Below are 13,914 nucleotides of genomic sequence, written 5' to 3'. Positions count from 1 at the left end.
AAATCAATGAGATAAAGCTGTTGCAGATTTGTTAGATGTTGAAGCCACTCCGGAAGATGCCAACACTTCGGACTATTTTCCAGCCATAGATAGCGTAGGCTTGTATAATCTTGGAATATTTGGAAGCCAGCTGCTGATAGCTCCAGCTCCTCGCAGTGACTTACTCGTAATTCTTCGAATACTGAGCTCCTTGAGATTAGGATGGGGATGGAGGTCTTCAAGTGACTTGTCATCATCAGCATCATCATCATCATCACCACCACCACCACGATTCCATTCAAAAACCAACGATCTCAAACGTTGCTTTCTCTTTCAAATTAGCAGCCTTAAACTTCTCTTTTTGCATTTTTCACGAATCTCAATTGTTAGCTCTCCCATTAAGTTGTTAAGTCCTCTCAATTCACTTACATCTGCACCGTCATGGGAACCATGTTTATCCACTACCAACATGCTTAACGTTTCAAGGTAACTCAACTTTCCTATTCCACGTGACATATGAGTTAAGCCATAACAGCCTTCACAACCAATATGGGTAAGATTCACCAATTTTTCAATCTTCTTCGGCAATTCTTCAAGCCAATAGCACCGATCAAGTTTCAGCACTTGCAAATTTTGTATCTTGCAAATACTCTTTGAGAGGCTCTTAATACTGAAATTCCTAGAAAGATCAAGCTACCTCAAATGTTTCAGCTTATGAATGGAGCGTCGAATCATTTTAAAATCAAAACCATACAATGCTAATACATGTAAGCATCTACAATTTGTAATTATAAAATCTTAAGTTTTATCACTCAAATTTTGAATTTGGTTTAAAATTTCAAGTTTCGTCCCTCAAAATTTAGATTCCCGTGTTTGGTTACATGTTTGGAAATCGTAACAAGGTTCACAACTTTTTTCCCTTAAACGAAGGAATTAATGAAGGCTTAATTGATGTGGCCACTGTTTTCACTAACCTTACTAGCAATTTTATTTGAATCTACAATACTACTCTCCATCCCTACTACTTATTCAACTAGATTATGCATTTTACATGTTAGTTCTTTCCTTAGATATCTTTCTCCTACGTCTTGAAAGAAACTTCTTTCAGCTAAATCTTTAAAATACCCAAACTTGATCTTCAAGAAATTGACGTTGATTCAATTTCTTTACAAAACTTTGTGAGATCCAAAATTGAACAAGGCTTTGTACATAAATTTCATGATCTTTTGGATATAGTTGGCAATAAGCAAAGCAATGCTTCAAATAAGATGGGAAATGATCGTAGCTCAATTTAAGTGTAGGTAAGATTTTACCTTCGTTTGATATATTCTAATAAATTTATTATCTTTGAAAGAACACCACTCTCTTTCAATTTCTTTGTAAGATAAAGTACTTGCTATCGTCCTTATGACTAAGGGAACTGCACCATACCTTTCCAAATTATGTTTTCCTATTTCTGCAAAGGCTGAATTTGTTGAGCCTGCATATCTTTGCTCAAATGCTATTTATTTGAACAAAGACCAAGCATCATCATCAGACAAGCCTTTTAGAATATGAGGCTGACATTTAGTAGTAATCTCGACTACATTAAAAAAGAGTGAGTGGTTAGTATTATCCTACTTCCTTTAACCCCAGCTACCAACAACTCTTTAAACTAACCATTTTTCCAACTCATCATTCCAAATGTCATCCAAAACAAGTAAATATTTTCCCACCAATTTTATCTTGAAGTAGATTTTGCAATTGATCCATTTCGAGATCTCCAGAAGCTCAAACTGGTTTTCATTAAAAGAATTTACCAACCATCATCTGTGTCAACAAGAAGATAAATAGAATCATAGATAGAAAGAATAGAGAAAGAGAACAGGGAAAGAGAAGGAGAGAGTTATCGATAGGAACCAGAAAGGATAGAGAAACAGAAGGAGAGGAATCGAACAACAGATTATTATAGTCAATGCTCTAAAGCGAAAATCAGTCGAACTGCTACATTCAATGAGTTTTCCATCATTGGGCAAAATCCACTTAACCAAAATTCAAAGTTCAAAAACAAGTTTCCCCCCTAGAGTAATTGTAAACTTATCACTACAACAAAATCTTCACACAACAAAATTACTGATACCACCTCTGATTAAATTAAAAATTAAGTTATGGGAAAAATTACACTTTGAATAAATTCCAATCTTGACCATATAATTTCCACAAAAAAAAAGCCAAAATTTTCCTATCTAATTTGAATCCACATACAAATATTTGAATGGATAAAGAAAAAAACTTAAACAGGGACTCGTCTCATTCACCACTAAAATTTACCGTTTAGTAAAGCAAAAAATCACCAAAACTTTATTTCATTTAGAAATCAAACAAAAACCCAGGATTATATTTTTCCCTTACTATCTCGGATCTTCTTTCTTTTTGAGCGGCGATTAATCGTCGAGCATCTTTCGAAGCCGGTCTTTGACGTATTGGCTACGAGCTTTAGCACGTTCTTGTTGAGGACCAATATTTACAAACGAACGGTAAGCTCCGGCGGCAATGAACGAAGCTCCGGTGAGGCAAAAACCGATCGTCACCGCTAGTTGTTTCGCCGTCGGTGGATATGACCAAAGCACCATTTTTGGTCTGGTTTTCGTTTTCTTTTTTAAAGAAAAAACTGGTCACTTTTACGTCTTCGCTTGGGTTTTTTATTTGGACGTTTTGTTTCTGCATATACGCTGTCGTTTGATATTTTGGTTCAGGTCGGGTCAAGTTAAATGGGCTTTCATTGTTTTAAATGGTAAATGGTAAAGGCTTTGCTTAAAATTTTGTATCAAAGATTGGACCTTAGATCTATTTAGAGAAAAAATAAAGATAAATTTGCTAGTAATCACTCAACTATTAATAAATATTTTTTTGTCATTTAACTATAAAAAATTATAAAATAGTCATCAACTGTTATTAAAAATATTTTTTGTCACTCAACCATAAAAAGCTACAAAATAGTTACTCAACTATTCAATTTTATTTTTTTTTTGTGTCACAAACTAGCTAATATAAAAATAAAAACACTCTAAAATCCAAATTAGTAAATCTTTGTTCGCATTGTCTGTATTAATTGAAAGTTCTCTTTCCCTATTTCTTATACAGTCTAATTTTTTTTTCATAAAACAACTTTGAACGTCATGAATCTGATAATCAAAATTCAAACAACTTTCTTCTTCGATATTTAACACTTCCTGTTAGATTGACTTGTATCTAGAGGTGATCATGGGCCAGGCCGGGCCCAGACAAAATTTTAGGCCCGTCTACTAGGCCCGAGCCCAGTCTGGCCCGAAATAAAATTGCTAAGCTCGAGCCCGACCCGGCCCGGCCCATATTAATTTTTTTTGCTTATTTCATTAAATAAAAAATTAAAAATATAATAAATCAAATATATTTAAAAACATAAAAATAAATAAAAATGATACTAAAATAATTCTTAAAACAATACACAAATTTACAATATAATAAAAAATACTTATATTAAAAATTTAAAATGATTAAAAATAAAATAAAAATATATTAATATATAATTTGGGCCGAGCCTGGGCCAAAAAACTCTTACCTGAGGCCCAGCCCGTTTTCTAAACGGGCCTCTTTTTTTGCCCAAGCTTATTTTTTGGGCCTATATTTTTACTCAAACCCTCCTATTTTTCGGGCAGGCCCTACGGTAGGTTATTCTAGTCGTTAATGGATATTAGTCCATTGTACCGATCGGATATATAATTATATAATATAAAATTTAAATTATAAAAAATACAATTATATTAATAAATAAATAAAAATGGTCAAGGGTGTTCACTATCCCAAGTTTGGCCTGAGTTCGAGTAACATTTGTTGTTAGAACTTTAACTTATTATTGTAATTCATAAAAAAAAAACATGATACAAACACGAGAACTCAATAAATGGCATTTAAACTTGAGATCTCAAATTTCTTAAAGTCTAGACATTGTCATAGGGTCCAACTCCGATTCCCAAAAATAATAAAATTTTAATTTAATCCTTTAAAATTTATAAAGATATAAACTATTAAAATGGTTAATTTGCATTTTAACTCTCATGAAATTATACAACTTAATTTCACCTCAAGAAAATTTTATACTTCACCTCCGGAACCGACGCTTCAATTGCTATAAAAATACAATACAAATACACGAATTATTAATACATAAAATTATATGAATACAATAAAAATACACAAATTGTTTTTATAAGATATCTCAACTAAAACTCATCTTAATGTTGAAACCCAAATAGATGATTACAATGCCATAAGGGTGATATTAACAATGAGCTACTTTCGCATGTATAAATTCATAGTTTGACCAATTTTTTTTAGAGGGGTAATTTTGTTATTTTTTGGTCCGATACAATATATGTATATTTTGGTATTTAAAGATAATGGTGTTAACTTTTAGTGTCTAATTTGAGTTTTAGGGTTGATTTAATAAAAATTAATTGCTTATATTATTAGGATTTTCTCGTGATTTTGCTAATAGAATAAGCTTAGTGTTAATTGCGAATTTGCTTCATTTCACGTTTAATTTGTCAAATGCAGTCTGATGGATGTGATTTAATTTAGGTTCAGAGTTGATTTGACAAAAGTTAATTGCTAATATTATTAGCTAATTATGAGTTTTCATTAAATCAAATTTAAAACCCAAATTACACTAAAAATTTAACAGCTTTACCTTCAAGTACCAAAAATTATAATTTTGTCAAATATACATACAGCATTGGACCAAAAAATAACACAGATATCACATTAAGAAAAACGTCAAACTCAGGTACCAAATAATATATTAATCTATAATATTTTAAAGCATATTGTGAATACCTATGTGCTAAAAAAAAGGGTAGGCCATTGGTTAAACTAAATTCATTTTTATTTTCTTCTATAAATACCCTAATCATCAAATTGTCCAAAAACATAATACAAAGGCAATTGCTGCAACTAAATTCAAGAGGTTTTTTCTTCGGTGCAAAGATGGGTTCTGTAAAAAGGTAAAATTCTAGTCTCGTCCTCTTGATTGTCTAGAAAATATGTCCTCGTATGATCCTGAATTCATCGATATTACGAGTCTAAATATTTAAATTGGAGAATATTTCACATTTAAATAAGTTGAAACTCATACTGTTCAAATTATTCTAACAATCTGATAGAGTTAAGACTCAATCAACATCGATATTACTTTAAGCCATGAAAAATTTGTTATTCTATCATCACTATAAGTTTTTTCCTCGATAGATAAAGCCTCATTACCTTATAGTCAAGATATTTTTTTCGTCGATATAGATTCATTTGTCACTAAAAATTGAGATTTATTGACGGTTATATTTTCGTAGAGATAAAGATTTTGTAAAATCACATTTATCATGCCTAAGTTGTGTATACATCTTGGTTAGTATATGAAATTTTTGGTTAAATTTTACTATTAATCTCTTTACTATGCATAAATTATGTATCTAGTCCATGTATTTTTTGAATTGGTCAAATTTAGTTCATATACTTTTTAAATTTTAAAATTTCAGTTTTAGCCCAAATCATAGCAATTAGATTTGCTTGGGTAAATTCTGCTATTAGTCATATATTATCCATAAAGTTGTAGGTTTAGTTTATGTTCTCTAGTTGGATCATTCTTAGTCCTTATATGTTTCGAATTTTTCGAATTTTGTCTTAACGTAAACGACAATAGTTAAATACATTAATCAGATGTTTTGCAAGTAATGCGGTACACATATAGTTAAATACTGGAACTTATTAATGAATTTAACGGCTAACATCTGGTCAAGACTGAAATTTTAAAATTCAAAAATTATATGGACTAAAAAGAGCCGTATTAAAATTTAGGAATTAAATCTATAACTTACGTATGGTAAAGGGACTAATAGCAAAATTTAACCGAAAAGCGTAGAGTTCATGTCAAATGCATCCGTATCTCGACAACCATGCCTGAGACCGAGTAATGAATTTGAAGACTTTTTGATAGGCTAGAAGGTAAAGTGGCCTTGATAACAGGGGGAGCCAGTGGAATTGGCGAGAGCACGGCGAGGCTTTTCGTTCAACATGGAGCCAAAGTTGTCATTGCGGACATTCAAGATGATCTCGGAAGCTCAATCTGCGAACAACTTGGCGGCCATGGAATAATTTCTTATGCTCATTGTGATGTTACTTGTGATTCAGATGTTCGAAACGCAGTGGATTTAGCTGTTTCAAAGTACGGGAAGCTCGACATCATGCTTAATAATGCTGGAGTAGGCAATTTGGCGACAGATATAGTGGATACAAGCAATGAAGATTTCAAGAAAGTTATGGATATCAACGTATTTGGCGGATTTTTGGGTGCCAAACATGCCTCTAGGGTTATGATTCCGGCCAAGAATGGATGCATTCTTTTCACCGCCAGTTCGTTGTCGGTGTGGGCTGGTTTTGCCGGGCATTCGTACGTGGCGTCGAAGCATGCATGCGGTGGTGGGATTGGCCAAGAATTTGTATGTTGAGTGTTCAATCTTTGAATAAAATTTTCTATTCCGATAACTTGTGTTGCTCGAACTCTACTCCAATAACGTCAATATTTTTTGAATCGAACATTTTGCTCCACTCTATTTCAATTTCGACAATAGAATTTCTAAAAAAAAAAAGATGATAGATGAATCGAGCTTAAACTAATAAACTTCTTTTTATATTTGTTTGTTTATTGTTTAACTTATCCCTGTTCTGTCTATATTCGTTAATAATTTCAAATTTGTATTTAAGTTTATTTATTTAAAATTAGCCACGAATATTGATAAACAAACTCTGCATATTTAACCATAAAGTTAACATATTTTGGAATTTCGGATCAATTTAAAATCCAACTCAGTGTTTGGGGACTTCAAGTGAAATTAACCCTCTCTTATTATTTATTTCCCCAGCAAAGTTCTTCGCCTAAAATCGCTTTGCTCACAGATTATTTTTTTTCAATTTCTCAAAAATCCCCAAAAAATTTAAAAGGGGAAAAAAAATAAATTCAAGATTTGGGTGTTAAATAAATTTGATGTCGAGGCCTTGGCTACTAGTTTTTATAGTGTTTATAGTAATGCTCACTTCTCAATTCGAATGGAAGCAGCAATTTGGTGAAGAAATTGAGCCAACTTCCACTGTTTCTCTCAAAGATCAATCCCTTTCCAAACGCCAAGAATACGTCAAAGAAAAGGTTTCGCCTTTCCCCCAATTTGTTCTTTATTTATATAACTTTTATCTTTTTTAATAAAAAATCATGAATTAGATTGTTAATTGTTGTTAATTTGCAATTTTATTCAAAATCCCCCTCCCCCAATTTGTTGGCTTGCAAAGGGTATAATTTACAGCAAGTGAAGTGATATTTTTGCTTGTTTTCTATTTTAAATGGCTTTTTTTTTCATCTTTCTTGCATGTAGACTAGTGGATTAATTACTCTCATTAAAATGGCTTGTAAATGGACTTGTTTGAATTGGTAATTCTATGGGTTAATTGTAGTGTGATGATCTGGTTGAAATTATATGAGGTTTTAGATTCTGAGAATGTTGAATAGATTTTCTAGTTCAATTAGCTTAATTTGATATACTAAAAGGAAGGGTGTGAAACAGTAAATTACTTCCATGAAGGTTCACATCTTTTTGGTCATTTTGATGAAGATTTCAATAGTTCAATTTGTGCTCAGTTGGATTATTTTCTAGTGTTTCATTCTTGGCTTTGTTTGGTAGGGTGGAAAGAAAATTAGAGGATGAAAAATTGGAGGAAAGTAGGAGATAGGATATTTATTTTTCGTTTCATTGGCTTAGTTGGAAAGATGGAAAATGGAAAGAAAAAATAATAATTTTCTTTTCATTAATTACTTGTTACTGTAAAAAAATGGAAGGAAAGAAAATTAATTCCTTTTAGAAAATGAACAATTTTTGTAGTAGCTTTGAGCTAGTGATCACTGATTAAATATGAATGGGTTGCCATTTGCCACCACTAATCCGAATTCACTGCTGTGGGGTTCTAACTGGGTAAATTCCTTTTTAGTTTATGCTTGCAAGCGGACGAGTATGGTTAGATTCTTTTTACGTTTTCCATTTCTTTTAAGCTGAGGATCCTTAGAGGTCATATTCCCATATCCATGTGTGAGACATGAGTGTCAAATAGATATACTTCAAGAAAAATAGAGGCCAAGCAACATAGCTTATATTTATATTTCCAGCCAATTTCAACGAGTTTTGTGTAGATACGAATCATGAATTGGTACATCTCACTTTTGGACATACAGCTCTGTTTTGGTCTGTCTCAGTTTCTTGATTTTTTATTTCATTTCCCCAGATGCAATTCCATCAGTGGAAACCTTAAGTAGCAAGGTTTTGCTTTAAGTTTTGCCTCCTTCCACCTTCTAATTCTGTTAATCACTTCACTTAGAAGCAGTAAGTGAAATATTTGAGTGTTTTTTGTTGCAAATGCCACAAATAATATCAAATTTTAAGTTAGGTAGGATTTATTTGGTAAAAGCACCATAGAGGCCTTTGTACTAGGAGTCGGATTGCGTTTTGCCCTCTCTACTTAAAAAATGGACAAATTAGTCCCGGTACATTAGATCAAAAAACAAACCTGTCCTTCAGTTAAAAATTCCATCCATTTTTACTATTAAAAGTTGGTCCTTGTACATCAGCATGAGGTGCACGTGGCATGCCATGTGTAACTATTTAGTTATTCCATCAACCATGCTAGTTTTTAACATTAGAAATGGATGAAATTTAAATAACAATAAAAATGACCAATTTGCTCTTTGATCTAATGTATAGAGGAAAAATGCAATTTGACACCCTAGTACAGGGGCTTCCATGGTGCTTTTACCAATTTATTTCTTCAATCTAGAAATGCTTCTGAATTACTATTTGTTTTGGCAGGTACCTTATATATGATTGTCTTATTGGAAGTTTGTTTGCCTAAGTTCCCCATCTAATATGACCTCAACACCATTGTTTGAAATTGCCTTAGTTTCCATTTAAAAATACCTTGATATATACATAATGCTAATAGTGCCATATTGTTTAAAATTTCACCCGATTGAGGACGTCTAGGATATTTTTTCACAGCCGGATCGCTATAACTCACCCCATTGAGTTTGCCACCATGGAACTCAACAGTTACACCTACTTGTTCGACACTACACATAGATTCTGCCCTTCTAAAAGAGACATCCTAACAAGTCCTTCCCCATCTACCAAAACAACCAGAAATGTTTCAAAAAAAAAGTAGGCATACATTGTACAAAATGTTCACGATAGGGGGCCCTAACCACCCACCAGCTAATCCATTCCCATTGTCCCTTGAACCCAATATGACCCAATTTGTCTATATCTCACTTATTTGTTTTGTTTGAGGCTGCATTTGTTGTTTCCTTCTGGTATAGTTGCTTGAACTGAACTAAAATTCCTCTGTTGTTTTAAGATGGCATACATCATCTTCATCTCCTAGTATTCAGTGACTGTTCAGAGTGATATTTTATCAACTTTGTCGCAGATCATACTTTCTCAAGAAAGGAATATTCAGAAACTGAACGAGCAAGTGAGGAATCTTCGTGAACAATTGCTATGGTGTAAGGCTGAAACCGAGATTAGTAACGGCTCTGCATTTGCTTTGAGTGAACATTTAAGTGAGATTGAGCAGCAGCCAATGTTAGATGACTAACATTATTGGGTCACTGCCAATAGAATCACAATACTGCTTGCTATGTGCAATTACATAAACCTTGATTTCTTTCTTTCTTCCTCCTTTGTACCTTCATAATGATCATTGATTTACTTGACTTACGAGTTAGAATACATTACATGCAACTCTTTGAATATCTCTTGTAAATATTTCATGGATGCTTTAAGTTAATATGCTTTATAGGCTTATGGAATAAAAGTGTCCTCCTCAATGTGATTTTCGATTGAAATTTATTTTGGTTTTATAAATTCAATATAAAAAGATAAAAATACTCTTAAAATAAATTTTTATTTCCTTTTAAATAAAAGAGATTTTAGTCATTTTTTAGTTGAATTAATATCCGACTGACTTTATGATTAGTGACTAAAAACAGAAAGGATGACATGTGATTGTAAGATCTGTAACAAAATTTAAATATGACACGTGTGACAATTATTAATCTCGAATTTGAATATACATTTCTCATTTTCAAAAGATTTTTCTTCTCTAAATAGCAAAAATCAAATTCAAATTTTTCCTTTGAAATTTGTCAAAGCATGGATGAATGAGTAGCAATAATTTTACATTATAATCTCAATACTTGATTGAAAGTTACCAAATATATAAAGGTGACAATTTTTCAAAGGTGACAATTTTTCCTTTTATAGTATATTTTTTATATTCATATCTCGATTAAATTTAAAATCGAGTTAAATTTAACTTTTAAATAAAAGAATTTTTTTTAATCTTATTTTCTTTATTTACAGAATTTATAAAATTTAAATCAATAATATTAATTTAAAATCATCAAATTTTTCTTCATCCGATTTGATGCGCATTTATACATATTAATGATATGCAAAAAATGAAATTATGAAAGAAAAAAAAACTGAAAAAAGGAAAATTGGTTCCGGTAAATATGTCGGTCGAATTAGGTAGAATGTCTTCTCTCAACACTGAAGGAGTAAGCAAAACTAAGATATAATTATTGTCTTACTACATTATTTATGGTTCCTTTTCAATCATTTTTTTTACGTGATTGGTACATAATTTTGATAATTTTTTATAATGAAATCAGAACCTCAAACCAAAAATTTTGAACCTTAAACATGAATCCCGAACCCTAAATTAAAATTCCTAAACTCTAAAAATAAAATGATTATTAAAATGAATTTAATTTTTTATTATTATTGGTTGAAGCATCAAAATAAATGGTGGTCAATGTTATTGTTTTCTTATGGAAAGAGGTCATACTTATTTTCTTTTTTATTTAATGAAATTCATAATTATTTTCTAAATAAAGATGTTGAAGAATTTGACTATAAATACTACTTTAAAAAAAATTATAAATACTAATATTTTACTAACTACTTCATTAATTGCATTCAATATTTTCTTGTCATAATATTATAAATAATTAATAAAATTATTAATTACCTTGTTTAATAAAGAAATATATTATCATAAATGGTTAGAGTTAATTTCATCGGACATCCCCAAACTGTGACACTCGTTTAAATTGGTCCCCAAATTTTTAAAAGTTCTTTCATTAATTTAAATTTTTATTTTTAAAATATTGATGTTATATCAATAAGATTCCTCCATTACTAAAATCATTAATTTAATCGTGATATAATTTAAAATAAATATTTTTTTTTAGTTTTTAATTTTTTAATTTTAAAGTTATGGGATAATATTTAAATTTTTTTTAATTTTCATTTTAAATTATATGTCACATAAGATTTTACGTATTATTTAATGGTTAAATTAACGATTTAAATAATGGTAGCACATGATTGATATAACACCAATAGCTTGAGGATGTAATTAGAACGTTTTAAAATCTGGGGACCAATTTAAAGTGAGAGACATAATTTGAGAATGTTCGGTGCAATTAGTTCTTTTATTAATATGCGAATAGGACCCGACCTTTGTACCGTTTTAGTATTTAATCCTAAAAGCTATTGGAGGTTTTTTTTTTTAATAACCAATGTATCGTTAATGCTTGTTTTATAGTTTACGAAGACTAATACTTTTGAAACTCATGATTGCTAGGGGAAAATGTAAAGGACAGGCTACGCGTTGCTCCTCCCCCTAAAATAGAAAATTACCGTTTAATCTCTTAAAGAATTTATTAAATTATAAATTTATATATGATAAATTTACACTTTTGTCCCAAAAATTAAAAAAAAAAATAAATTTTCTCAAAAATTGATGAAATCATTACGTGCTAAAATTATATTTTAGCCTCTCAAAATTTATAATTCAATTCTAACTCCTCTTAATTTATTTTTTTTTTAAAATCTTCGTTGATAACTGTCGTCCTTAATATCATCTCCAAAATTCAAACCAATATCTTTTTTTTTATAGCATAATATATCTTATCTCTATATCTAATATTTTTGGATAAAACAACTTGACTTTGCATGGTCTGTATTACATGATACTCCAATATATATATCTTTAACATAAAGTAATGAATGTACAGCTTTCCTTCTTCATGATACAAAACATTTATTGCCATTTCCATTTTTATATTTTGCATAATTTTCATGGCATTAGGTGAGAGGAGGCTTCCAAATTTAAAAGAGGTTATCCAGTCGATTTTACATAACATCGAAAGTGATATTTATAAATCAAATTATTAACGAAACTCGAATTTTAATATTTTAATCATGTAAGTAAATAAAAAAATTTAATTTCAATCCCTCTTAAAAAAATAATTTTATAATTCAAACCTTTTTAAAATAAATTTTTTAGCTTCAACCCCTCGAAATTTTAGAATTTATTTCGTCCTCTAAACAAGATTTCTGGATTTTGCTCCCCAAATCAGATTACCCTAATACTATTTGAAAATATATATATATATATATTCTTTCTTCAACCAATATTTTCAAACTCCATAGCTTTAAATGGACCGGAACCCCCATCTCTCTCCCTTTATATATATTCCTTTTTTTTGGTTCCCTTCAATATACCCCCACCCTCACCAACCTCACTAGCTTTGATTCTTCATCAAGGTATCAAATTTTTCAAAACAATTCAATCCTAAAACTAAGATCAAATGATCCAAAAATGGCCCCTTTTTTTGTTATATTATGTCGAAATAACTTTTTTTTCTGGGTTTTCTTGTATATTTCATTTCAAGTTTGATTTTATACGTAAACCCTAGTGAATATTAGTCAAAAAAATCGCCCCAAGTTTTTGTTTTTATGGGTTTTTTTTGTTATATATGTTGAAAATAACTTGTTTTTCTTCTGGGTTTTCTTATATATTCAAGTTTGATTTTATATACATACATACTCATATATATATTCACTAACTTTTTTTTTTATGTTTAATTTCAGGTTTGATTTTTATACGTAAAATTCTAAGAGAAAAAAGAAATGAGTGGTGGAAATGGTCCCAAGCTGGAGTTGAAACTGAACCTATCACCGCCGAGGGTTAACCCAACAGAGGAATCATCGACGACGGCGGAGAATTCTTCTTCCGCAAGTTCATGTGTGCTGTCAGAGACGAACCAGATGCATGAAGTTGACACTTCCACCGATGCTGCGGCGGATGTGGCGGCGGCGACACCCATGATGCTAGTTGGGTGCCCAAGGTGCCTCATGTACGTGATGTCAGAGAATGATGACCCTAAATGCCCTAAGTGCAAGAGCACTGTTTTGCTTGATTTTCTCCCCGCCATTAAAAATTAGAAAGAGTTCGAGATTTATGGTTTAATTATGATATCAGCCCCTGTACTTTTTAATTTTATAAATTAAGTCCATTTTTCTTTTAGTTAAAAGAATTTAGTCCTTTGCTAAATTAGATCTTCAAATGTTTAAACGTCATATATTCGAATTTAATGGAAGTTTATTGATAGCTTTGCTAATTAGGTTTTATTTTTTTCTTTAATCAGACAAATGAAGAGAGAGAATACATTATTGTAACTAGAAATAGAGAGATTAAATTTCAAAAATTAAAAAAAGTACATGGATTGGAACGGAAATATATATATTTTCCAATAAGTTATGTTATTTCAAGTCCATGTTTTAAAAACCGGACTGATGGTCAAATTATCTAATCATCGATTCAATAATAATTAAATTAAAATAATATAAAATTAAAATTTACTAATTAATTATAAATCGGCTCAAGTATAGATTTTTTGTCCCGATAATTTACTGAAATTTTTACATAAATATCCCGAGACAAAAAGTTTGGTTTTTGTTGTCCTTTTTGCTTAGG

At 30.7% G+C, this 13,914-nt stretch overlaps 3 protein-coding genes and 1 long non-coding RNA gene across 4 annotated transcripts; 3 read left to right on the top strand and 1 right to left on the bottom strand.

Moving 5' to 3' along the window:
* Positions 1-1,198: 1,198 nt before the first annotated feature.
* Positions 1,199-2,655, bottom strand: LOC107935759 (uncharacterized). The gene is made up of 2 exons (XM_016868368.2): positions 2,371-2,655; positions 1,199-1,788 (listed from the first exon to the last, which is right to left on the bottom strand). Exon 1 carries the CDS (start codon positions 2,589-2,591, stop codon positions 2,403-2,405), a length of 189 nt encoding a protein of 62 aa, XP_016723857.1. The 5' UTR covers positions 2,592-2,655; the 3' UTR covers positions 1,199-1,788; positions 2,371-2,402.
* Positions 2,656-5,723: 3,068 nt separating this feature from the next.
* LOC107935738 (secoisolariciresinol dehydrogenase-like) lies at positions 5,724-6,591 on the top strand. The gene is made up of 2 exons (XM_016868352.2): positions 5,724-5,728; positions 5,975-6,591. The coding sequence occupies exons 1-2, from the start codon at positions 5,724-5,726 to the stop codon at positions 6,495-6,497; spliced, it is 528 nt and encodes a 175-aa protein (XP_016723841.1). The 3' UTR covers positions 6,498-6,591.
* Positions 6,592-6,835: 244 nt separating this feature from the next.
* On the top strand, positions 6,836-9,913 carry LOC107935732 (uncharacterized). Its single transcript, XM_016868347.2, has 2 exons — positions 6,836-7,192; positions 9,514-9,913. The coding sequence occupies exons 1-2, from the start codon at positions 7,034-7,036 to the stop codon at positions 9,679-9,681; spliced, it is 327 nt and encodes a 108-aa protein (XP_016723836.1). The 5' UTR covers positions 6,836-7,033; the 3' UTR covers positions 9,682-9,913.
* Positions 9,914-12,181: 2,268 nt separating this feature from the next.
* On the top strand, positions 12,182-13,558 carry LOC107935733 (uncharacterized). Its single transcript, XR_005904637.1, has 2 exons — positions 12,182-12,701; positions 13,029-13,558. It is a non-coding gene; the product is annotated as an uncharacterized lncRNA (long non-coding RNA).
* Positions 13,559-13,914: the final 356 nt, after the last annotated feature.

This window comes from Gossypium hirsutum, chromosome A11, assembly GCF_007990345.1.
Source record: "Gossypium hirsutum isolate 1008001.06 chromosome A11, Gossypium_hirsutum_v2.1, whole genome shotgun sequence".
Lineage (NCBI taxonomy): Eukaryota > Viridiplantae > Streptophyta > Magnoliopsida > Malvales > Malvaceae > Gossypium > Gossypium hirsutum.
This window is presented reverse-complemented; position numbering and strand designations above follow the sequence as displayed.